Source organism: Cervus elaphus, chromosome 7 (assembly GCF_910594005.1).
Source record: "Cervus elaphus chromosome 7, mCerEla1.1, whole genome shotgun sequence".
Classification (NCBI taxonomy): domain Eukaryota; kingdom Metazoa; phylum Chordata; class Mammalia; order Artiodactyla; family Cervidae; genus Cervus; species Cervus elaphus.
The window spans coordinates 5,034,325-5,057,320 of record NC_057821.1 but is presented as its reverse complement, the minus strand read 5'-3'; the positions used below and the strand labels follow the sequence as shown (position 1 = coordinate 5,057,320).

The following is a 22,996-nucleotide window of genomic DNA, read 5'->3' as shown; positions in this document are numbered from 1 at the left end:
CAGCAGTGAAGACCCAGTGCACTCAAAGGTAACGCCTTTTTAAAGAAACTACATTTAAAAAATCCTTATAATTCAAGAACAGACAGCTTCCATATCAAGCTACAAAAATACAAGATGAAAGCATTCCTATAACTATCTACCAAATTTTTATTAATTTACTGAATCATCACATAATAATATGAGGGCTTCCCTGGTAGCTCAATCAGTAAAGAATCTGCCTGAAATGCAGGAGACCCAAGTTCGATCCCTTAATCAGGAAGATCCCCTGGAGGAGGGCATGGGAACTCACTCCAGTAATTTTGTCTAGAGAATTCCATGGACAGAGGAGCCTGGCGGGCAACAGTCCATGGGGCCGCAGTAGTCAGACATGACTTAGCGACTAAACCACCATAATAATATGAACTCTAACAAATTTACTCTGTCCCATTAAATTTAACATATGATGTGTATCATATAAACTCCTTTTAGTACATAATGATTAATAAAATATATTTATTTTTTAAAAAAGAATGTATATATATATACATGTAACTGAATCACTCTGCTGTAGAGCAGAAATTAACATATTATAAATCAATTACAGTTCAAAAAAAATAAATTTAAAAATAAAAATGTATGTCTTGGGTTATGGAAAGCCATACACATTAATATGTTAACTGCATAATGTACAATGAAAAATTAGAAGCAATCTAATTATATATTTAATGATTACTAAATTCTGATTTTTCCTTTTAAATATATATATATTCATTTATTTTCTCAATTAATAAAAACCAGTTCTATATTTTAAGGAACATGAAGAACAGAACACAAGTTCTTAAAAACTACTCATGTATTGGTTGATTTCTTAGCCACGTGACAGGTTAAGAAAGCTGATTACATCAAATGATCAAATGAGAGACTTACATAATACAACCATATACAGGCTTTTTTGATCACTGACGTTTTGTTGTGGTTGATAGCTCAAAAGCAGTATTGAAAATGTAAGGTGGGTGTTAAGACATTTAGCAGGTCGATACTGAGGTAATATGTGGGGATTATGGTCCACAGCTAAAATACCGGCTAAGGCACGAAGACTAACCTGAACTAAATAACACATGTGATTCATAGATTCTGATACTGTTTTCAAACAATAATAACCTAACCTTTTCTTTTAAGTCATGATAAACCTAGACAAGCCCCCTTCAAGTACACCAAAGGAGTGTCTTTTACCCTCAGAGGCTCCCAGGATGCTACGGTAATGAGGAAAGAGCTAACGTGGAATCAGGGGCTCAACTTTCTTCTAGAAAGCAACTTACAACCTGGGAACAACTGAAGTCTGGGCAGATAGTGATCTACCACTTTCCACACACATTATTTCAAGAGGGAGTATTCAAGATGACACCATCTAATTTTCCAATTATAAGTTTCATAATGGCTCTTTCTTTCACTTCAGCGAGGGAGGTCTAACGCTGAGGTTTATATTTAGGGCGACGTTGCTAAGGCAACACAAAGGAAAAAACTCTCTTGAGTTATTAACTGATTCTGCTTGTTTTACAAATTACTTTTCTGAATGGAGCTTTAAAACATTCCTCTGTTGGAAAAGCACTCCATTTAGAGAATATGTTTTAAATGAAAACATACATTTATGATCACCTTGTAAAGTACAATGTGGCTGACATTCCACAATGACAAAGAAGGCAAACAACAGCAGAGTTTGAAAAAACAAAAAGTATAAAAAGAGTACCGATTATCACAACTTACACTGGTCTTCGGTAAAATCCAATCAAAGCTAAACCACTTCATATCACCCATAAAATAACTATAGGATTATCTCAATGCATGCCCTAGGTCCAACAAGGGGGAAGTCCTGTCCAGGGAGCCGCAGGAGAGGTCACGGAAGCCCGCCCAGACTCTGGAAGGAGCCCCGCAGTCTACGACAGCCCCGCCGTGGGACCCATCGGGTCCTGCATGACCCCGCCCCGGACCCTGCAGCGCGGAGGCCAGCGGACAGGTGGCTACTGACCCATGCAGCACATGAGCGCCACCAGCCTCGAGTTCCAGTCCCGATCGTCCCGCAGGACCTGGCCCATCCTTCCGCGGGAAATCTGTCCGGCAGCTCCCTAAGCTTTCCGAACCAGCACTCATGTGTCAGAGTTCTGGCAAGTTTCAGGACAGGAGGGCAAACACTGACTAGACACTCCCACTCACAAGCAGTCAACTCCCCCTTTTAAACAAACATGAGCAAAGCCCGCCTCCGCCACTATTTTGCCGGGGACGCAGACAACTCTTACTAAAAGGAAACTAAATCATCTCTTTCTCCTTTGACCCTTCAAGCTGTTCAAATGAAGTCCCTCGAAAAGAAAGTTGTGCTTGCCTAACTTTTTTTTGCAACCGGGCAAACCAATCAGATGTTAGATTTCACTCCTGCACCAGCTCATCACATTCCCTCCTCTAACACCCCAGGCAGGATTCCCCCGGGATTAAAAAAAGAAAAACAACCAGCTCAACTAGTTTAACTCATCTCTCACGTGCACACCATGAAGGTGATTTATATAGGAAGCTGAGCTTTATAGGCTGGACACACGTCCTTCAGGGGAAATACCACCGTCAGGTATTTCTTTCTGTACATTCACACAATTCCACATGAATCTCACCATGATTCTTGGAGCTGGATAGTACATTCACATTTTAATGACGTCACAAACAAGGCTGGGAAGATCAAGAAACTAGCCTGAGATTTCACAGCCTAAGTGGGACCTGAAATCTGATGCCAAAACCCACTTCTTTCTTGTGTCATCAAATGACAGAAGCCCCAATCTAATTATGCAGGAAAAACAAGGAGTCTCCAATTTAAAAGGACTTCACTTTCAAGCATGAAGAAAAATGTCAAGAAATGAGGACCTTTGTTCTAAAGAAACACCAGACCAAGTGTCCTCGGCACAACTCTGTTTGTCTGAGACATTAGACAAACACACCTGCTCCAATAGAAACTGTGCAAACAGTAATTCCACAAACAACAAACATCTGACAACAGGGAACCTGCCTCTTTGACCAGGCCAAGGGGAAAAGACAAAGCCAGATGAACAGTGGCTTTGAATGTGCTGTGAGATGTTCAAGTAGGATCGCTAAGTCTACTCCAAATAGACTGTGACAAAACTGTATCAACTTCTACAAAAGCTTGAAGTATCCTTCACTTTCTCTCCCATTCCAACTGTCTTATTTCAGAGCCCCAAACTCCACTACCACAAAGCCTCAGCCTACCTACTTTCTTGAAAGAGTGTGATAACGCTAGCAAACAGGGAGTGCCTGCTATGTGCCAGGTACTATTTTTATCTACAGACATGTAACACACATAGACTGCCAGGCATGCGAACAAAATCTGTCATGGGATCATGCCACCCACTCACAGCAGGATCTGAAGCACTTAGAGCTTAACCAGTTGCCCAGGATCACACAGTCACCAAGGGCAGAGGGTGGGGAGAAGATGCAGTGTGCATAAGCATAGTCAATATGATCATTTCATACTCAGAAAACAAAATACCAGCTTTTAAAAAATAAACTAACAAAAAGGAAAAGGCGAGGCTTGGCCAGATCTTCAGTGGTGGGGATACATCAAAGATGGAATTCACCTTCTGCAGATCAGTGATTCTAGAAAGTGGAGGAAGGATACTCAGGAGGGCTTCCCGGGGGATCACAATGGAATTTAGGACAAGGATGAGATCTCTGCATTTACTAATAATGGTCAGGTGTGAATTTTGGAAGACTAGGAGCCACCTGGCAAAAGGCTCTATCCAAAGAGAGAGAGAGAAGCGAGAGATAAACGGAAGGGGATCAGAGGGAGTAAAAGACAAGATGAAGTGTGGAGTCTGTGAGAGGGAAGACGGGAGGCAGAGGAAAGGGGGTCTAGGGAATTTCCCTGCTCCTGCCAGGAAGCACCTCTGTGATACAACACAGAGAAAGCAGTGGAGGGAAGCTGTAAGATTTCTTTTCTTACAGAAGAAGGAAAACTGGCTGGAAGAAACAGCTGGGATTAGTGAGACGACCAGCTCCTGGGACTGACAGGCTGTGAGCAGGAAGCTCAGGAGGGCAGGGGTGGGGCAGGGTGGGAGTCAAACCTGATGCCGCGGCCCCATGAGCCCCCACCCGCTGTGAGCTTCACCCCCATGGCTGGGGCCCTGGGCCTCATCCCAGTAACAGCAGCCCCGCCCACTCGTCAGAACCTTCACCCACAACTGGGACTGGGGATTGCAGGCGCAATCCCATTTTGGTTGCAAACTCTTCCCCAATAACAGAAGCATCATGATGTCCCCATGAGCACAGCTGACATCCAATTTCCAGCTGGTCCATTGGTCTGCGTGCCCCGCCTCTGTGGAACCACAGATGAGGAGGAAGAAACTGGATGTCTCGGAGCCCTAGCCAAGCTTTCCCCCAACCCACTTGGTTAAAAGCAAGATTCTTTTCAGGACAATTCCACCAAAATCATGCCATTGATCTATTCATCATTAGAAAAAATAAGATTGCAAAATATCCTAGGACTCCATGGATGAAAGTAGACCAGTGTTATTTCCCAGTAACCCCTCAGCTTAGTCACGACTGCAAAGTCCCACTGACTCCAAGCCTGGTCCCCCACCGAGGAGCCTGGTCCAGCTCTGGGGTCCTTACTTCCAGTCACAGCACATCTCGTGCTCTGCATGATGCACACAGTTTAACACTTTGGGGGAGAGAGGTTCTCTTTTCTTCATTCTTAAGTTCAATTCTTCTTTGCTTAAACAGAATTCTTCCTCTTCTACAAGAAATGACAGCATCAAAACCTTAGGGCTCTCCTTTTATCATTACTGCCTTCATCCGTTTAAATTCCCAATGCCAATGATTTTTCTGAGTGTTTTCTATAACTATTATTTGTTAAGATCTGAATCAAAAAGAAATTGACATTATTTTCTATCACAGTTCCTCCTTGGTCAGAGCATGATCTACAGTTTATTGCTAGATCTAAGTATGGTTAAAAGTTACACTTCAAAAGGAGTTAGTGGCACATCTAAATGATAATCTTCACAGAGAAGCTCTTTACTCTTTCAGAAACCCTTAAACTTTCTCCCAAGGAGATGAAGACAGCTTAAAAAGGAGATGATGCTGACAATGTACCTCAGACACACAGGATAATAAAATCTTCAGATGTATCCTCCCTGACAGTATATGAGGAAACTACAGAAAACCAGAAAGGAGAATGAGAAAAAATTAAAACAAACCATTTAGAAGAAAGTATTAAAAATTATGTTTTAAAATAGCTGGGTAGGAAGAGAGTTTCAAAACTAGTTACACCCCCCCCCCAAAATGAACATATCAATGGCTGACCAATCTGATGAAGCCCTGATACAACAGATGCTATAAATGAAGTTTTAAAAATGACAAAAAAAATATATGCTATATATATAATACACACCAAGAATATCCAAAGTAGATGAAAAATCCCATTAATAATCAATAAGATAAAAAGACAGCCCCTCCCCGACTACAAATGATGTCAGCACACAATTCAGAGGAGGAATGAAAAAGATTCAGGGAAAGGCTGCCCCAGCCTTCCAATCAAGAAATGTACAGGAAGCAAAAGATTTCACACCAGCATAAATTTTATAAGAATGACAGTAACTAGAGCAGAGTCAGACAGCTCCATATGTACAGTAGCAAAAAAAAATTATGAGGGCAATTTGTCAGGATCCATTACAAATGAAAATGTATACAACTTTCTGCATGAACAATTCTACCTGTAGTAAATCTAAATACTTCTATATATGGGATCAGCATACAAAGATGTTTATGGCAGCAAAATACATGAAACCACTTCAATGTCAGTCAGTAGGAGACTAGATGAATGAATTATACCTAATCCACCTTCTAGAATACCAACAAGGGAAAATGTGTACAGCATGACATAAAAAGACTGCAAGATATACAGTTAAGTGGGAAAAATGCAAAATTATATATATATAGAGAGAGAATATACACCAAACTGAGAAAGAGCCATTTCATCAAAGGGGCTGAAACTAGAAGGAGGGGGAGGGTGCTGGTAAATTTCACTTTTCATTTTGCATATTTCTAGATGGAGTGTTTCTTTTACAAGAAAGATGTGCTATGTAGGACTATTAACAACAACTGTGAGGAAAAATCTGTTTCAAGTTTTTTATTTATTTATGTATCGAATACCCTGCAAGAGAAGTCGGTTGGGTCCCTGGGTAGGGAAGACCCTCTGGAGAAGGAAAGGGCACCCCACTCCAGTCTCCTTGCCTGGAGAATCCCATGGATGGAGGAGCCTGGGGGAGGGGGGTACAGTCCATGGGGTCCCCAAAGAGTCGGACAGGACTTAGTGAGTAAACCAACTCTCTCTAGAGGCGATACAGAGAAAAGACAGACACGGGCAGGCGCAGCCCACCGGGATCTGAAGATGGAGAGAAACACCTGCACTGCGGCCACCTGCTTTCAGGCTGCTGGCCCTGGAGAGGGGGGAGGGGGAGGAGGGAGGCCGGGGAGGGGGAAGGAAGGAAGGGGGGAGGATGGGGACGAGGGGGGAGGGAGAGGGAAGGGGGAGGATGAGGAGGGGGGGAGGGAAGGGGGAGGATGAGGAGGGAGGGGGAGGATGGGACGGGGAGGGTGGAGGGTGGAGAGGGGAGAGGGAAGGGGGGAGGATGGGACAGGGGAGGATGGGGTGGGGGGGGCGGGGGGGGAGAAGGGCGGAGCAGCTGGCGACGCCTCCTCGGAGGGCGGCGCCCAGCCTGGGATAGCAGTGATGAGTGTTTAGAGACCCTGAAAGGAGAACCAGTAACAGAAAATATTCAGCGATCGCCCCCCAAGTGCAACCGCCATGGAACAAAACGCAGTCTGGTTTTGCGCAGGTTGTCAGGAATCCAGTGGCAGGGCCGGCCGGGGGTAATGTACTAGGCAGGCTGAGGCGGAACAGGAGCCGCACGAAGCCCCCCAGACGCCCTCCCGCGCCGCCCGCCGTCGGCCTCCGCCGCGTGCTCGCGGTCAGGGCGGCAGCCGCGCACCCGGGACAGGATCCCCGGGGTCGGCGGCTGGAAACCGAACGGCACTGATGGGTTCTGCTCGGAAGAAGACTCTACTGGTATCTGTTCTCACGACTGGCCAAGAACTGACTATACAACTCCCAGCATCTGCTTTTAATCTACCTTCTCCACCTAAGCATCCTAAAAGCACAGGAACAGGACACTAATAACCTCTCAGGTGCAGCTACACTGCTGGAAGGTACGTGACCGCTGCTGCTCTGAGTCACCACGTAGGACAGGAAGTCCGCACAGGTCTCTATCTGTGTTACACTCGCTTCCCAAGGCTGTGGAATTACAGGGTGACTCACGTGTGCTTTCCCTTCTGTAAGAGCTGGGCTAGACCCAGAGGGAGTCAGCAGCGGGCTAAGAAGGTGGAGATCACCAAAAACAAGACCCCCAGCCACTGGGAAAACGTCAACCGAGGCTTGTTTCACAGAGAGACTGCCTCCTGCCCAGGGCTTTTATTTCAGGGGAGTTTATGGCTTGTGGGGGCAGCTGTCTTAGTTACAGAATCAGGAAGCATGCCCGTGGACTTCGGGAGCCACAAATCAGGTGATTCAACCCACACCCCAGCACCAGCACCATCACCACCCCATCACTACTATCACCACCCCCATCACTCCCACCCCATCACTATCACCACCCCCATGAACACCACCATTCACTACCATCCCACCCACCCCATCACCACCACCATCACCACCACACTCACTACCATCCCACCCCACCCCCACACTGTCCCCACCACAATCCATCATGCCACCACAGCCACCAACTACCACCCCCACCATCACCCCAACACTGCCACCACCCCATCACCCCCACCATGATAATCACTCTCACCACCCCCACCACAGCCACCAACTATCACCCCCACCCCATCACTATCACCACCCCCATCACCCCCACCCCATCGCCCCCACCCCCATCACTAATATCACCACCCCCATCACCCCCACCATGATAATCACTCCCATCACCCTCACCACAGCTACCAACTATCACCCCCACCCCATCACTACTATCACCACCCCCATCACCCCCACCATAATAATCACCCCCATGACAACCACCAACTACCACCCCCACCATCACCCCCACCCCATCACTATCACCACCACCCCATCACTCCCACCCCATCACTATCACCACCCCCATCACCCCCACCCCATCACTACTATCACCACCCCCATCACCCCCACCGTAACCACCACACCCTCCCACAGGCCCCCCCAGGATCGCTGACGACCAAGAGAGGCGGGCAGATGGCTAAGCATCTGGGAGCCAGGAGAGCCCCCCCTGGGCTTGTGTCATCTTGTACGGAGAAGATCTCCAAACCTGCGTTAGCCAGGGCTGCATGCTCCCAACCAGAGCTCACCCAGAACACCCCAGACAACAAGGAAGGAAGTAAAACAGCTCTGACTGAAGTCAGAGGAGCAAAGAGCTTCTCCCCAGGTTACCCAGCAGAGCATCACCTTGGGTTGACCATTCCCAGCCTCCACATCCTACAGATCTCTTGCCTTGTCAACCAGCTTTTTTCCCTTGAAAACCAGAGGCGAGTTTTGAAAAAGTGCTTCCTCAGAGACGCTTCCCAGACTTTCCAAAGACTCTATGCACCTTTATTATATACTATTAGAAGAGCGGTTCCAAACGTTCCAATCCCATGACCCCTCCCCACCCGTCTTTATAAGAAAACAGCATGCCTATCCGGGCCCCCCAAAAGAAGAACGTCAAAGCACACTTATTGATGACACATTACATAACGGAAGTCAGGGCTCAAAGAACAAAGAAGAGAACCTGAAGGACCATGTGCCTGGTAGCAGATGCCCACGAGGAAGCTCTCTAAAGGCTGACTCTGTCTGGGAAAACGGGCCCCCCGAGGTGCGGCTGAGGGCATCTTTGGGGAGTTGGCGACGGTGACGCAGGAGCCTTAATCATGTTCACAATGTTATGTGTTCTGACTTAGGAAGTACAATGCCTGACATTATTAATGCAGCACCTCCAGAGCCAGGCCCTGCCCTAAGCGTTTGATATTTCACCGTGGAGATCTGCTATCCTCCTCCACCCTCACAGTGGAGGAAACTGAGGCACCAGGATGTTACTTGGTCAAGTCAGAAGGGAATAGGGTGAGTCAGTAAAGGCAAGGGGCCTGCCTCTCTCCTGTCCCCATTTCTCCCTGAACATGTACAAGATTTCAAGTGAATATTGCATAAGAATATTAACTTGAATATTCACAAGAATATTCTCATATAAGAATATTCTTATACAATATTATAGAAGAAAATCAATACAGAGGAAATATTTCTGTCTAATATATAAGATTTCTAATCTAAACTTCATAACTTATCTTTGCAGAGTACATCATGAGAAACGCTGGGCTGGAGGAAGCACAAGCTGGAATCAAGATTGCCGGGAGAAATATCAGTAACCTCAGATATGCAGATGACGCCACCCTTGTGGCAGAAGGTGAAGAACTAAAGAGCTTCTTGATGAAAGTGAAAGAGGAGAGTGAAAAAGTTGGCTTAAAGCTCAACATTCAGAAAACTAAGATCATGGCATCTGGTCCCATCACTTCATGGCAAACAGATGGGGAAACAGTGGCTGACTTTATTTTTCTGGGTTCCAAAATCACTGCAGATGGTGATGGCTGCTACTGCTAAGTCACATCAGTCGTGTCCGACTCTGTACGACCCCGTAGATGGCAGCCCACCAGTGATTGCAGCCATGAAATTAAAAAACACTTACTGCTTGGAAGGAAAGTTATGATCAACCTAGACAGCATATTAAAAAGCAGAGACATTACTTTGCCAACAAAGGTCCATCTAGTCAAGGCTATGGTTTTTCCAATGGCCATGTATGGATGTGAGAGTTGGACTATAAAGAAAGCTGAGCACCAAAAGAATTGATGCTTTTGAACTGTGGTGCTGGAGAAGACTCTTGAGAGTCCCTTGGACTGCAAGGAGATCCAACCAGTCCATCCTAAAGGAGATCAGTCCTGGGTGTTCATTGGAAGGACTGATGCTGAAGCTGACACTCCAATACTTTGGCCATCTGATGCGTAGAGCTGACTCATTGGAAAAGACCCTGATGCTGGGAAAGATTGAAGGACGGAAGAGAAGGGGACAACAGAGGATGAGATGGTTGGATGGCATCACAGACTTAATGGACATGGGTTTGGGTGGACTCCAGGAGTTGGTGATGGACAGGGAGGCCTGGTGTGCTGCAGTTCAAGGGAGGCCTGGTGTGCTGCAGTTCAAGGGGTTGCAAAGAGTCGGACACGACTGAGTGACTGAACTGAACTGAACTGAACTGACTGGATTAGTAGAGAGAATCTGGGACCAACCACAGAAGATGACCTCAGCTCCCATACTCTCGACCCTGAGGCCACACTGCCTCCGGATACAGCTACAGAAAATCCAAAACCCAGACCGAGATTTATACAAGGAAACAGTCATCTCAACATTAAATATACCTGAAACCAACATGACATTGTGAATCAACTCCACTTCAATAAAAAAAAATGAAAGGACTTCTCTGGCAGTCCGGTGGTTAGGACTCAGAGCTTTCCCTGCGGCACCTAGGTTCAATTCTTGGTCCCACAAGCCATCCAATGCAATTAAAAAATAAATTAACTTTTTTAAAAAAGAACACATTCTTTCTTTTTTTAAGAGGGTATTAAATCTTTTATTGATTACACATGATAATGGATGATACACAAGCTTCATTCCCATCTATAACTTTAATTTGGTACCATAATTCAATTTAGATATATTGCATAGGACGTGCCAACAATCATTAATAACCAAAAAAAAAAAAAAAAAACCCTCCATGACTTTGCATGGGTGACCCTTTTAATGGTGAACTCCAGGTCACAACACAGTAACTGTCCGTTCAACTACACCAAGGTTCTGAAGACAACAGCTTCTCCACCAAGCAGGTTGTAAATAAATTTCAACTGGAACCTGGCAGCACCCTGAAGGAATTGTAACTTCACACTGTTGGGGTGGTTTACCAAAATGGCTTCAGAGTAGACTAACTTTACACAGCACATTAAAAAAAAAAAAAAAAAGACATTTATTCAGCATCATGATCAGACTATTACGTTTGGCAATCAACAGCATGGGTGCAAAAAAAAAAAAAATCTACATTAAAACCCTTTGTTGGAATGCTTTACACTTTCCACAGAACAGAAACTAAAATAAACTGTTATACAATTAGTCACAAGTACAGTCCTCAAGTTTTTTGCCCATACACATGAGTGTTGTCTAAAACATGTCTTCTTTGTAGCAGCTAGGCCCTGCCACCACTGTGCTTGGCTGAGTTCACAAATCTGTTGTAACCTGTAGCTTCCCTGTCACTTCTCTGGCTCTCCTCTCCTGCTAAGCTTTGTTTCCTGGCAGTAATTAAAACCTTCTGCCCCTGCCATAGCTACTGCTGCTGCTGAAACTAGCATAGCCACCTTGGTTTCGTGGTTTGGCAAAGTATTGGCCTCCACCACCATAGGGGCCAGAACTTCTGCCTCCGAAGTTTCCTCCTCTCATGGAGGAAACTTTGGACCCTTTCATGGGCCCAAAATTTGAAGACTGATTGCTGTAATTGCCAAAATCATTGTAGTTTCCGCCACCTCCAAAACTGCTTCCGTCATTACCAAATCCATTATATCCATCCCCACTGCCACCATATCCGCCACCACCACGGCTGCCACCAAAGCCACCTCGACCACTGAAGTTTCCTCCACAACCAAAGTTGTCATTCCCACCAAAACCACCTCCACGACCGCCACCAAAGTTTCCAGAACCACTTCGACCTCTCTGGCTGGATGAAGCACTAGCCATCTCTTGCTTAGACAGGGCTTTTCTCACTTGACAGTTGTGGCCATTCACAGTGTGGTATTTCTGAATGACAGTCTTGTCTACAGAGTCATGGTCATCAAAGGTTACAAAAGCAGAGCCTCTCTTTTTGCCACTGCCTCGGTCAGTCATGATTTCAATTACTTCCATTTTTCCATACTGTTCAATATAATCTCTCAGGTGATGTTCTTCAGTGTCTTCTTTAATGCCACCAACAAAAAGCTTTTTCACAGTTAAGTAGGCACCAGGTCTTTGAGAATCTTCTCTTGACACGGCCCTCTTTGGTTCCACAACTCTTCCGTCCACCTTGTGTGGCCTTGCATTCATGGCCGCATCCACCTCACCCACCGTGGCGTATGTGACAAACCCGAAGCCTCTGGAGCGCTTGGTGTCTGGATCCCTCATTACCACACAGTCTGGGAGCGTTCCCCATTGCTCAAAATGGCTCCTCAGACTCTCATCGGTTGTTTCAAAGCTCAGTCCTCCGATGAAGAGCTTCCGCAGCTGTTCGGGCTCTTTGGGAGACTCTGATTTAGACATGATGGCAGTGGAGGCGGGGAAGTCTTCAACGATGCTTTCTCGGCGGCGTCCACGGGCAGAAAAGTCCCATTCTTTCTTCTATGCATGCTCCCCTGTTTATTATGTGTGGCTCTAAAAATTTCTGGCCATATAATTTTCAGATAATTACAACTTCTTTGCCTCATATTGTATAACAATAAAAGATTATCAATGAAAAAAAAAACACTAAATATAAACCTTGCCTGGTATTTAAAATTTATGAAACTCTTATTACCTATTGACAGAAAAATGTGAAATAATTTCAATATCCAAGGACAGAAAAGTGAGCAACTCAGTTCCAGCATGGGAACAAAGTGATCATGCTTTCATTAAACAGTGCACAGTTTCCAGGGTATGAAAATGCCAGTTACAGATCAGTATTTTCTTCCCATTTTTCCTCAAGGAATGTATTTTTTACAGTTGGAAGGAAAAGTTGTATAGCAGGCATTCTTGTGGGAGTTTTGTTTTGAGAACCCCTCAATTTGTACAAAAATGTCTTATGCCTTCCATTCCTGACTGCTCCTGGTGTCATCGTAAACACGTATGGCTGGGAGTGAAACACCAGACTCAGGCAAACATTTAAAGTTTGCCTTTAAATGGGGAATTTTTCCCAGGAGACAAGCTTCTGGCTCCCACAGAACCACATGTGGCTCATTAGCCAAAACTCAACTGAGTGTTCAGCATCTCTGCCTGGCTGCTGAAATGGAATTTGTAAACTCAGATTTATTCCAGCAGTGAAGTACTTTCACAGCCCTAAGGTCAGAGGTGTGAGTCAGAGGCCTGCTCCAGCCCAAAACTATTCCAAAAACAAGGGGGAGACGGTTAGAGAAATGATGCTGGTTTAAACTGCAGGCATCACCTGGCATCTAGAGACTAAAAAATTCAAAGCAAACCACTAAAAATATACAAACTCAGTCTTCACTTTTTTGTAGGCAAATCTCTGTAACTAAATTCATAAAGGCTTGATCTGCATCTTCTATGAAGCTTAGATTTCCGGGCACCTAAAGACATGAAGCTGAAACTCCAATACTTTGGCCACCTCATGCGAAGAGTTGACTCATTAGAAAAGACCCTAATGCTGGGAGGGATTGGGGGCAGGAGGAGAAGGGAACAACAGAGGATGAGATGGCTGGGTGGCATCACCGACTCGATGGACATGAGTCTGAGTAAACTCCAGGAGTTTGTGATGGACAGGGAGGACTGGCATGCGGCGATTCATGGGGTCGCAAAGAGTCAGGCACGACTGAGCGACTAAGCTGAACTGAACTGAAAGACCATGTTAAACATCCTCCTGGGCCCCCACTATTCCAAACATACTCTTTTTTTCCTAATGGACCAGGTTTTTTCAGAAGGTAGTATTCCTTGCATTCAACAGTATCTCGAGAACCCACTATAGAGGGACAAAATCTGCCAACCCAAAAGGCCTCTCTGGCCTATGGATTCTTTCCAGCTGAAAACAATCAATGCCCAAAGGACTCATGAAGAAACTTTGACCTTCCCCCTAGCTGACTGAAGAATTTAGATAGAAGGCCTGTACCCAGAACACAGCTATCTCTGGTTATCTGCAAGGAATGCGGCTACGTGTGGTCAGGGAACAGGGCCTGGGGCAGAGTCCACGCTGCATCCCACTGCATCTGCCTGGCCCAGCAAACGTTTACTCACCAAACCTTTGTTTTTCCCTTTTCTTGTGAACTCCCATTCTTGCCTTTCAAGTCCCAAACCCCCCACCTCCATATCCTCTTTTGTCTTCAGCTGAAGATTTAAGGGACCCATGAATACATGTTATTAAACTTTTGTTTAACTTTCTCCTGTTAACCTGTTTCCTATCAATTTAATTCTTGGACCAGGCAGAACCTAGAAAGGTAGAGAAATATTTCTTCCTCCCCAATATCACAGAGTGCCAGGCACGGATACCTACAAACGTTATGTTCCATACCTGCTTCCGTCCGGCAGGAAAAGAGACTGGAAGCCAGAACTGGCAAAACTGCATGACAAATGCCATAAATTATGCAAAAGAACCTTAGCCTTATTATATTTTACTTTTTAAACAAAATAAATACTAAGTGTTCAGTTAAGAGAGTTTCAAAAACTCTTTGCCAGGATGCCTGGCACCCAAAACAAGACAGAAAATATTTTCCACACTTCTGTGCCCCTTGCAGTCCACCCCACACCCTTCCCAAAGGCAATGTGATTTTGATCGTTATAGTTTTACAGATTCTGAAATTTCACATAAATAGAATCGATCTGAGTCTAGCTTCTTTCATTCAGGCTAACATTTTTTTTTTAATGATCAATGCTCAACTTGTAAAACCTATTTCTTTCTTTATTTGGCTGCCAGGCCTCAGCGGTCACCCGGCAGCCCTGCTGTGTTCCGCGGATCTTCACGGTGACACAAGGACCCTGCAGTCACAGCACGGACGGAGCTGCTCTGCGGTGGAAGCTCAGCCTCCAGACCAAGGACTGAACCGCAGACCCCGCGCTGCAGGGCAGGCTCTTAACCACAAGGCCACCCGGAAGTCCCCAGCCTCACATTTTTGGGGGCTTTTTTTTTCCTTCATCTTTTGGCTGTGCTGGGCCTCCACCGCCGCCCACGGCTCCTCTCCAGCTGGGCTGAGCGGAAGGTCCTCCGCAGTTGCGGAGCTGGGCCTTTCACGCAGCTTCTCCTACTGCGGAGCGCGGGCTCCAGGGCACCGCCAGCCTCACGTTTTTCAGATTCGTCCGTGTCGCTGCGGTGTACTCGTGATCTGTCCCCTATGATGACGGAGCGGTGTTTCACTGTGTGGATGCCCCGGTTTACTCAGTCACTCACCTGCGGACGGATGCTGGCACTTTCCAACAGTGTCACAGCCGTCTGCGCTACTGCAAACAAGGCTGAGTTTCATCTGTTTTGCTTCATCTCTTTGATTTATATTTGTCTGAGTTTTTAATATATGGGGCGCGGAGATGCAGAGTATAACTGGTTTGCAAAAAAGACAGATTGCAGAAAAGGCAAAATATTGAGAACCAAGGGTGTGATGTGAGGCATGGATCAAGTACAGATGTGTGCAGAAGAGACCCGGGCGACTGGGCTAGGAGGAGAGGCCGTAAAGACAGGCGACCTACGGAGCCGCGGCCCGAAGGACAGTGAGTGTGACTGCGGGTTCCTCCCAGCTTCAGCAAGGTGGTTGCAAAGGACACCTGTTCCGGAGGCAGAAAGACCTGGCCTCACATGCCCTCTCTTGCTAATAACCCTGTGTGTGCATGCTCAGTCACTCAGTCGTGTCTCTGCGACACCATGAACCATAGCCCGCCAGGCTCCTCTGTCCATGGGATTTCCCAGGCAAGAGTACTGGAGTGGGGTGCCATCTCCTCCTCCAGGGGATCTTCCCAACCCAGGGATCGAACCCATATCTCCTGCATTGGTGGTGGATTCTTTACCAGTGGGCCACCTGGGATGTCCACAGGCTGCAGCAAGTTAATAATACTCCCTAAAATTATTGTCTTCATCTGTAAAATGGAGAAAATACCACCCATTTCAAAGACTTGAAGAACGACTGGAAATATATCATGAAAGTCACGCAAACAGAAGAATGCTTAGCATAAAACAGGAATCCCTCTTGGTGCCGGGATCAATTTAAATGCAGTTGTTTCAAACAGGGCCTGGAGCCTACGTACCACCATCACCAGGCACCCTGCAGGGCCTCTGCAAACCTCTGCAGCTTCAGAAGCTGTAGATCTGCCTCTAATAGTGAATTTTTGAACTCATTTTTGATGCAAGTTAACCAGTCTTCCCTGGAGAAGATTTTTAGGGAGATAACAAGAAGAGTGACCGAGAGTGGACAGCATGAGGTTTGGAGCAGCCAGACAACCTGAATCGTGGCTGCAGCGTGCAGCCTGGCCTGCTCACAGGCTCCCGCTGCCATGGAAACAAGGCTGATGACCCGGCTCCAGGCGCAGTGCAACCCACAGCACTCACACGCCCGCCGCTGCAAAATGCGGCCTGCCACAAAGACCACAGCAACGCTTCTGAGAACAGAACCTTCTGTCCACGTGAACCTTTTCAGAAATCCACTTCTACTGATAATGAAATTTATAAACACCAACAACTTCCTGTGCCTTTTCTCAACAGGAATGAAAAATAAATGAAAGTATTAGGTGGTGATATATACCCTCCAAGGGACCTCTGGTGGACATACTGTAACTTCATATAGAGTAAACCTTTTTAAAGGAAATTCATTAATTCAACAGAAGAAATACAAAACTTATTTTCTAGAGGCTGACCTTTTTTAAAGTATAAGCAAAATATACTGACTTTCACAGTAAAGGCAGATTTTTGTCTGACTTCATACAATTTTTTCATTTTTTTTTTAATTGATAGCTTTTTTGAGGTATTGCTGATGAACTGGATTATTCAAGTTACAGGTATACAACATAGTGATTCACAATTTTTAAAGGTTATATTCCATTTATCGTTATTGTAAAATACTGGCAATATTCACTGGGCTGTACCATATACCCTGGTTGCTTATCTGCCTCATACACAATAGTTTGTAACTCTTCATCTCCTACTCCATCTTGTCCCTCCCCACTTCCCTCTCCCACCGCTGGTTTGTCCTCTATAGCTATACAACTTTTTAATTCTATTCTTGAGATGGGGTCTGCGTGACTCATTCTTTCTGCGGTCTGTCTCTTTGCTGAGAGATCCAGACTTAATTTACTTTAGCAGGTCATCCAGAACAGGCCTTAAGTGTATATGTGCTCAACTGACTCTGAACATGGACCCTCTCTCTTTTATCCTCTCCCGAGCCTCATGAATATTCACTAGCTAAATATATGTGAAATCTGAGATAGCTTAATTATAATAACTGAGGATACAGCCCTTGAGAAGACCCAAGAGCTATATAAACATGGCCACCAAAATTGAAATGTCACATATATTAGGTCTGGAGTTCCACAAACCAACTGTCAAAAAATACTTCTGAGCCATAAATATTTTTAGTGATAAATGAAATGACTTCATAGTTCTAAGATAAATTTGTTAAATCTAAAAATACTTCTCAGTCAAAACTGTATGTGGGAAAGGTATTTAAATTAAGACATATGTTCTTGATTTTACAAGTCCTGAATAATTTCAGCTAGTTACAAGTTATTTAGAGTCTGGGTTCTTTTCAGAATCTGAAAGGATCAGATAGGAAATAGGATTATAAAGTACACATGATGAGATCAGACTTTTTAGTTCACTAATTTCTGGTAATACTAACCAATGCCTATTTTTTTCAGCTACAAAGTATGCCCAAGAACTACAGAAAATATCCCCAAAAGCATTAAATATGCAAGTGGGAAGGCGAGGCTAACTGGAGCTTTTGATACAGGGAAAGTGCAGGATGTGATATGAGTGTGCAAAACACAGCTCTTGACATCAAGGCACTTTGTTCTACGGAGGAAATAAACCAAACCTGGACACAGAATGGGAAGCCTATTGACCATAAGTAGGCAGGAGGAGCAGGGGACGACAGAGGATGAGATGGCTGGATGGCATCACTGTCTCGATGGACATGAGTTTGGGTAAACTCTGGGAGTTGGTGATGGACAGGGAGGCCTGGCGTGCTGCAGTCCATGGGGTCACAAAGAGTCGGACACGACTGAGCGACTGAACTGAACTGAACTGACTGACTGTAAGTAGGAGGGGAATCAGACGCAGGAGGCCGGCATCATCCCGAGCATCTGTGAAGGCCCGTGGGCCCCGGGGCAGACGGCCTCCTGGGCAGAAGGACCACAGCAGAAGCTGCCGGGGTGGAGCAGACGGGTGCTGGGAACGAGCATGAGTGGGGCCACCTGCACCCCAGACGTCCCGGCATGTTGGTTTCCCACGTTATACACACCCCAACTTTGTAAGGTAGGTACGGACTCACAGTTAAAGATGGAATCACTGAGACCCCAACAGATGACAGTGGTTTATCCAGCCCCACCTGGCCAGTCATCGGCTTTACCCATCTCTGGATCACCAAACCCCATATTCTGCTAAAACTACCAGGAAAGAGGCTGACTGAGACTGAAAAATTTAAGAACAATGAAATTTTAGTAAGTGCTGGAGACGGTATGGAGAAAAGAGAATCCTCTTCCACTGCTGGTGGGAATGTGAAGCGGTGCAACTGCTATGGGAAACTGCACGGAGGGTCCTTTAAACACTAAAAACAGAACTACCACGTGATCCAGCAACCCCACTTCTGGGCATACACCACACAAAACTGTAACTCAGAAAGATACACGCACACCTCGGTTCACAGCAGTACTCTTTACAACAGCCAAGGCACAGAAACACCCTAAACGTCCTTCCACAGCTGGATGCATGAAGAGGATGTGGCATAAAAACAGAAACACAAGGTCCTACTACTCGGCCATGAAAAAAGAATAAAATAATGCCACTGGCAGCAACGTGGATGTACCTAGAGACTATCATACTAAGTGAAATAATCAGAAAGAGAAAGACGATTACAAAATGGTATCATTTATATGTGGAACGTAAGACACAAATGAATACAGCTACAAAACAGAAGACATAAAGAACAGCCTTGAGGTTGCCAAAGGGGTGGGGAGGGGGAAGGCCTGGAGTTTGATTTGCACTTTTGCCTTGTTTTTTTTGTTTGTTGGCGGGGGGGGGGGGGGGGGGGGGGGGCGGCGGCGGCGGGGGGAGGGGAGGGTCTTGCCAAGCAGCTTTGAGATCTCAGTTCCCTAACCAGGGGCTGAACTGGGGGCCAAGCAACAAGAGTGCTGAGTCCTGATCACTGCACTGCCAGGGAAGCTGGGGTTACATACAGGATGGATGAGCAGCCAGGACTACTGTGTAGCACAGGGAACTATGTTCAATATCCTGTGACAGGCCATAATGGAAAAGAATGTGAAAAAGAGCACATATATGTATACATGTACCGAGCCACTTGGCTCTACAACAGAAATTAATGCAACACTGGAGATCAACTACACTCCAACAAAAATTTTTTTAAAGAGGAACACTGAAATTTTCACACACCATAAAATCAAGTGTCATAAAATAGTATTTTGAAAAGTATACATCGGTTCTCCTTTGCCTCTAGACACAAAGAGATCATCACCCTAAAAAAAATCACAGAAATGTTACCACAAGATGGAGAATCATTTCAGCTGATAACACTGGGACTGTTCAGCAGAACCATGTAACTCTGCTAGCCAGGATACTATCGAGAGAGAAATTTACAAATTGCTTTATTCCTTTCCCTCATCAGGAGTTCATGGGACGCTCCTCTAGGGAAGAAAACACACCCTTTCAGCCTGACATCAAAGCCACAGGACCAGCTTCGGGAGCGCGGTATAGGCTTCGGACAGGCAGCCTGTGGGAGAGGAAGGAGCCAGGGGCCGGACCAAGGGTCAGAGGATGCCCCTGCCCAGGCCGCGACGACGGGAGAGGTGAGAAGTGGCGTGGAGGCAGAAGGCGGCTCCGGGCCTCCCCTCCTGTTACCTTGGTCCTTCCCAGCAGCCTGAATGCGGCAGGACCTACGAGCCTGGCCGGGGCCTGGCCAGAGGTCCCCCGGGGCTCTGAACGAGGCGGCGGGGCAGGTCACCTGGGCAGACCTGCCACTGGCTGCAGCCCCCGCAGGACCGCAGGGACAGTCAAGGAAGAGAAGGACACGGCCTGAGCCACACACAAGCCCCGAGTCCATGTGACTGACTTGGAATCAGCAGCCGCCAGGGCCACTGAGGGGAGTGAGCACGCGGGGGGACCAGCATCTCCCCCCGAAAGGGCGCCGTCTCAGAAGCCGGCTCTGTCCCCCAGATGCCGGGGGCAGGGCGGGGCGGGCAGCAGCCGGACCGGGGCATGCGGGACCACAGAGGCTTTCACACGGTCGCGCACACTACGCCTGGGAACAGGCACAACTGTGCACATTTCCTCCACCAGTCAGAGGCTGGGGCTCACCGAAGACACCAGAGAAGCTGGGAACCGAAATAAACCACTTCCATCCTGTTTTATGTTCTTTTCCATTATGGTTCATCAAAGAACGCCGAATACAGATGTTTGTGCTACACAGTAGGACCTTGTTTATCCATCCTACATGTCACAGCTTCCGTCTACTAACCCCAAACTCCCAGTCCAGCCCTCCCCACCCACCCCTTCTCCTTGGCAACCACCAGTCTGCTCTCTGTGTCCAAGTTCTGTTTCTGTTTCACAGGTAAGTCCATCTGTGGCCAATTTCAGATTCCACATATAAGAGATATAGGGTCTTTGTCTTCCTCTTTCTGAGTTACTTCACTTAGCACGACACCCTCCAGTTGCATCCATGGTGCTGCAAGTGGCATTATTCCCATCTTTTTCATGGCTGAGTAATGTTCTAGTGTGTGTGTGTGTGTGTGTGTGTGTGTGTCTGTCTGTCTGTCTGTCTGTGTCTGTGTGTGCCTGTGTGTGTGTGTGTCTGTGTGTGTGTCTTTGTGTCTGTGTGTCTCTGTGTGTGTCTGTGTGTCTATCTGTGTGTCTGTGTGTGTGTGTGTCTGTGTGTGTCTTTCTGTGTGTCTGTGTGTGTCTGTGTGCCTGTGTGTCTGTCTGTGTGTGTCTGTGTGTCTGTCTGTGTCTGTCTGTGTCTTTGTGTGTGTCTGTGTGTGTCTTTGTGTGTGTCTGTGTGTCTGTGTGTGTCTGTCTGTGTGTGTGTCTGTGTGTGTGTGTGTGTGTCTCTGTGTGTGTGTCTGCCTGTCTGTGTCTGTGTGTGTCTGTGTGTGTGTCTGTGTGTGTCTGTGTCTGTGTGTGTGTGTCTGTCTATCTGTGTGTGTCTGTGTGTGTGTCTGTGTCTGTCTGTCTGTGTCTGTGTGTGTGTGTCTGTGTCTTTGTGTGTGTCTGTGTCCTTGTGTGTGTCTGTGTCTATGTGTGTGTGTCTGTGTGTATCTGTGTGTGTGTCTTTGTGTGTCTGTGTGTGTGTCTTTGTGTGTCTGTGTGTGTGTGTCTGTGTGTGTGTCTGTCTTTGTGTGTGTCTGTGTGTATGTCTGTGTGTGTGTATCTGCGTGTGTCTGTGTGTGTGTGTGTGTGTGTCTGTGTCTGTGTGTGTGTCTGTGTCTGTCTGTGTGTCTGTGTCTGTGTGTGTACACGTACACATCTTCCTTAGCCACTCATCTGTCGATGGACATTTAGTTGTTTCTACATCCTGGGTATTGTGAACAGTGCTGGTATGAACACAGGGGTACATGGATCTTTCTGAATTACAGTTTTGTCCAGATATACGCTCAGGGGTGAGATCGCTGGGTCATATAGTAGCTCTGTTTTTGGTTTTCTGAGGAACCTCCATACTGTTTTCCACAGTGGCTGCACCGACTCCCACTCCCACCAATTGCGTCAGAGGCTTCCCTTTCAAAAGAAAATATTTTCTTTGCATTTCCAAGTTTAATTATAAATCAAATCTTTCCACCCTGCTACACAGGCAGAAAAGTTGCTTTTTACAAGAACCACAATGAGTCATGCTATTTTCTCAAGAGAAGTCCTAAGAGAAAAATTCTGCAGCCACTGTACGTGGTCTGGGGAAGAATCAATGTCTCACAACTACTTCAGTCTTGAGCCAGAAATGGCTAAAATACACCTTCAGACTGTTTCTACTCTAAAACAAAGGGGGAAAATCCTTCTAGGGAGCAAAATAGGAAAAAAAGAAGAGTCTACTTTCAGAAAAGCAGACCCTCAAACAAAATGCAACTCTGAAGCACTGCAAGACAGTGACAGGCAGGGCTACTAGGATTGCTCTTTCTCAGGAAAGGCTTTGGGGGTTGACCTAAAGACAGTGGCCGTCTGTACACAGCTGTGAGCAGTCAGTCAGTAAACGTCAGACGTCCCTACAAACCCAAGGGTTTATAAGGACTGGGAGGGGAGCAAGGCTGACAGCCTCATGTGAACACAACTGTAAATCAGCAAAATGTTTTCTGATCGTTTTCCACGTTGCAACATATCAGGTAGGAAGATTAGACAGTCCTTCCCAAACTGACAGCGTGTAGCAGAGCCTGCTGGTGATTCTCCTCCTTCGTAACAGAAACTCTGATTCTGATGAGTCTCATTGTTGCTTGGGAGAAAAAAACCACAGTTTCTAGCCTTGCTTCGCAGGTATGGCCAAATGATGGTGTTCTGGCCAACAAAATGAAAGCAAAAGTGTGCTGTGGCAACTTCTAGGAATTTTCTATGAAAGATGCCTGGTTCCCCTGTATCCCTTCTTCCCTCTTTCTTCCTTCCTTTCTCTTGGCTGACCTGATGGATAAAGTTCAAGCAACATCCTGAACCACAAGGCAGCTCCCTAAGTCTGGGCTGTTGACAATGGTGATGTTTCTAGTATTGGTGCAGAGACAGCCTGGGTTCCACGTAAGAGAGAAGTAAACGACATTCCTTTTAAGGCCCTCTTATTTTGTTTTCACTTGCAATATAGCATTTTTATTGGCTGATTCTAATCCAACCCAAGATTCAGTTTTCCAGCAAATCGGCTACTGAGAACTCTTTGAGATGGAAAATCTCCTAGGAAAGAAATAGACACCATTTACAAAGTGCAAAGCAAAGAATTCAGTATCTAAGTGAAA

At 46.1% G+C, this 22,996-nt stretch overlaps 2 protein-coding genes across 16 annotated transcripts in view; both read right to left on the bottom strand.

The window, feature by feature from the left end:
* Positions 1-22,996, bottom strand: part of DST (dystonin) — a 522,273-nt gene that overhangs the window by 299,788 nt on the left and 199,489 nt on the right. The window lies entirely within an intron of this gene.
* LOC122696891 (heterogeneous nuclear ribonucleoprotein A1-like) lies at positions 10,823-16,466 on the bottom strand. Its single transcript, XM_043907041.1, has 2 exons — positions 16,462-16,466; positions 10,823-12,468 (listed from the first exon to the last, which is right to left on the bottom strand). Exon 2 carries the CDS (start codon positions 12,428-12,430, stop codon positions 11,444-11,446), a length of 987 nt encoding a protein of 328 aa, XP_043762976.1. The 5' UTR covers positions 12,431-12,468; positions 16,462-16,466; the 3' UTR covers positions 10,823-11,443.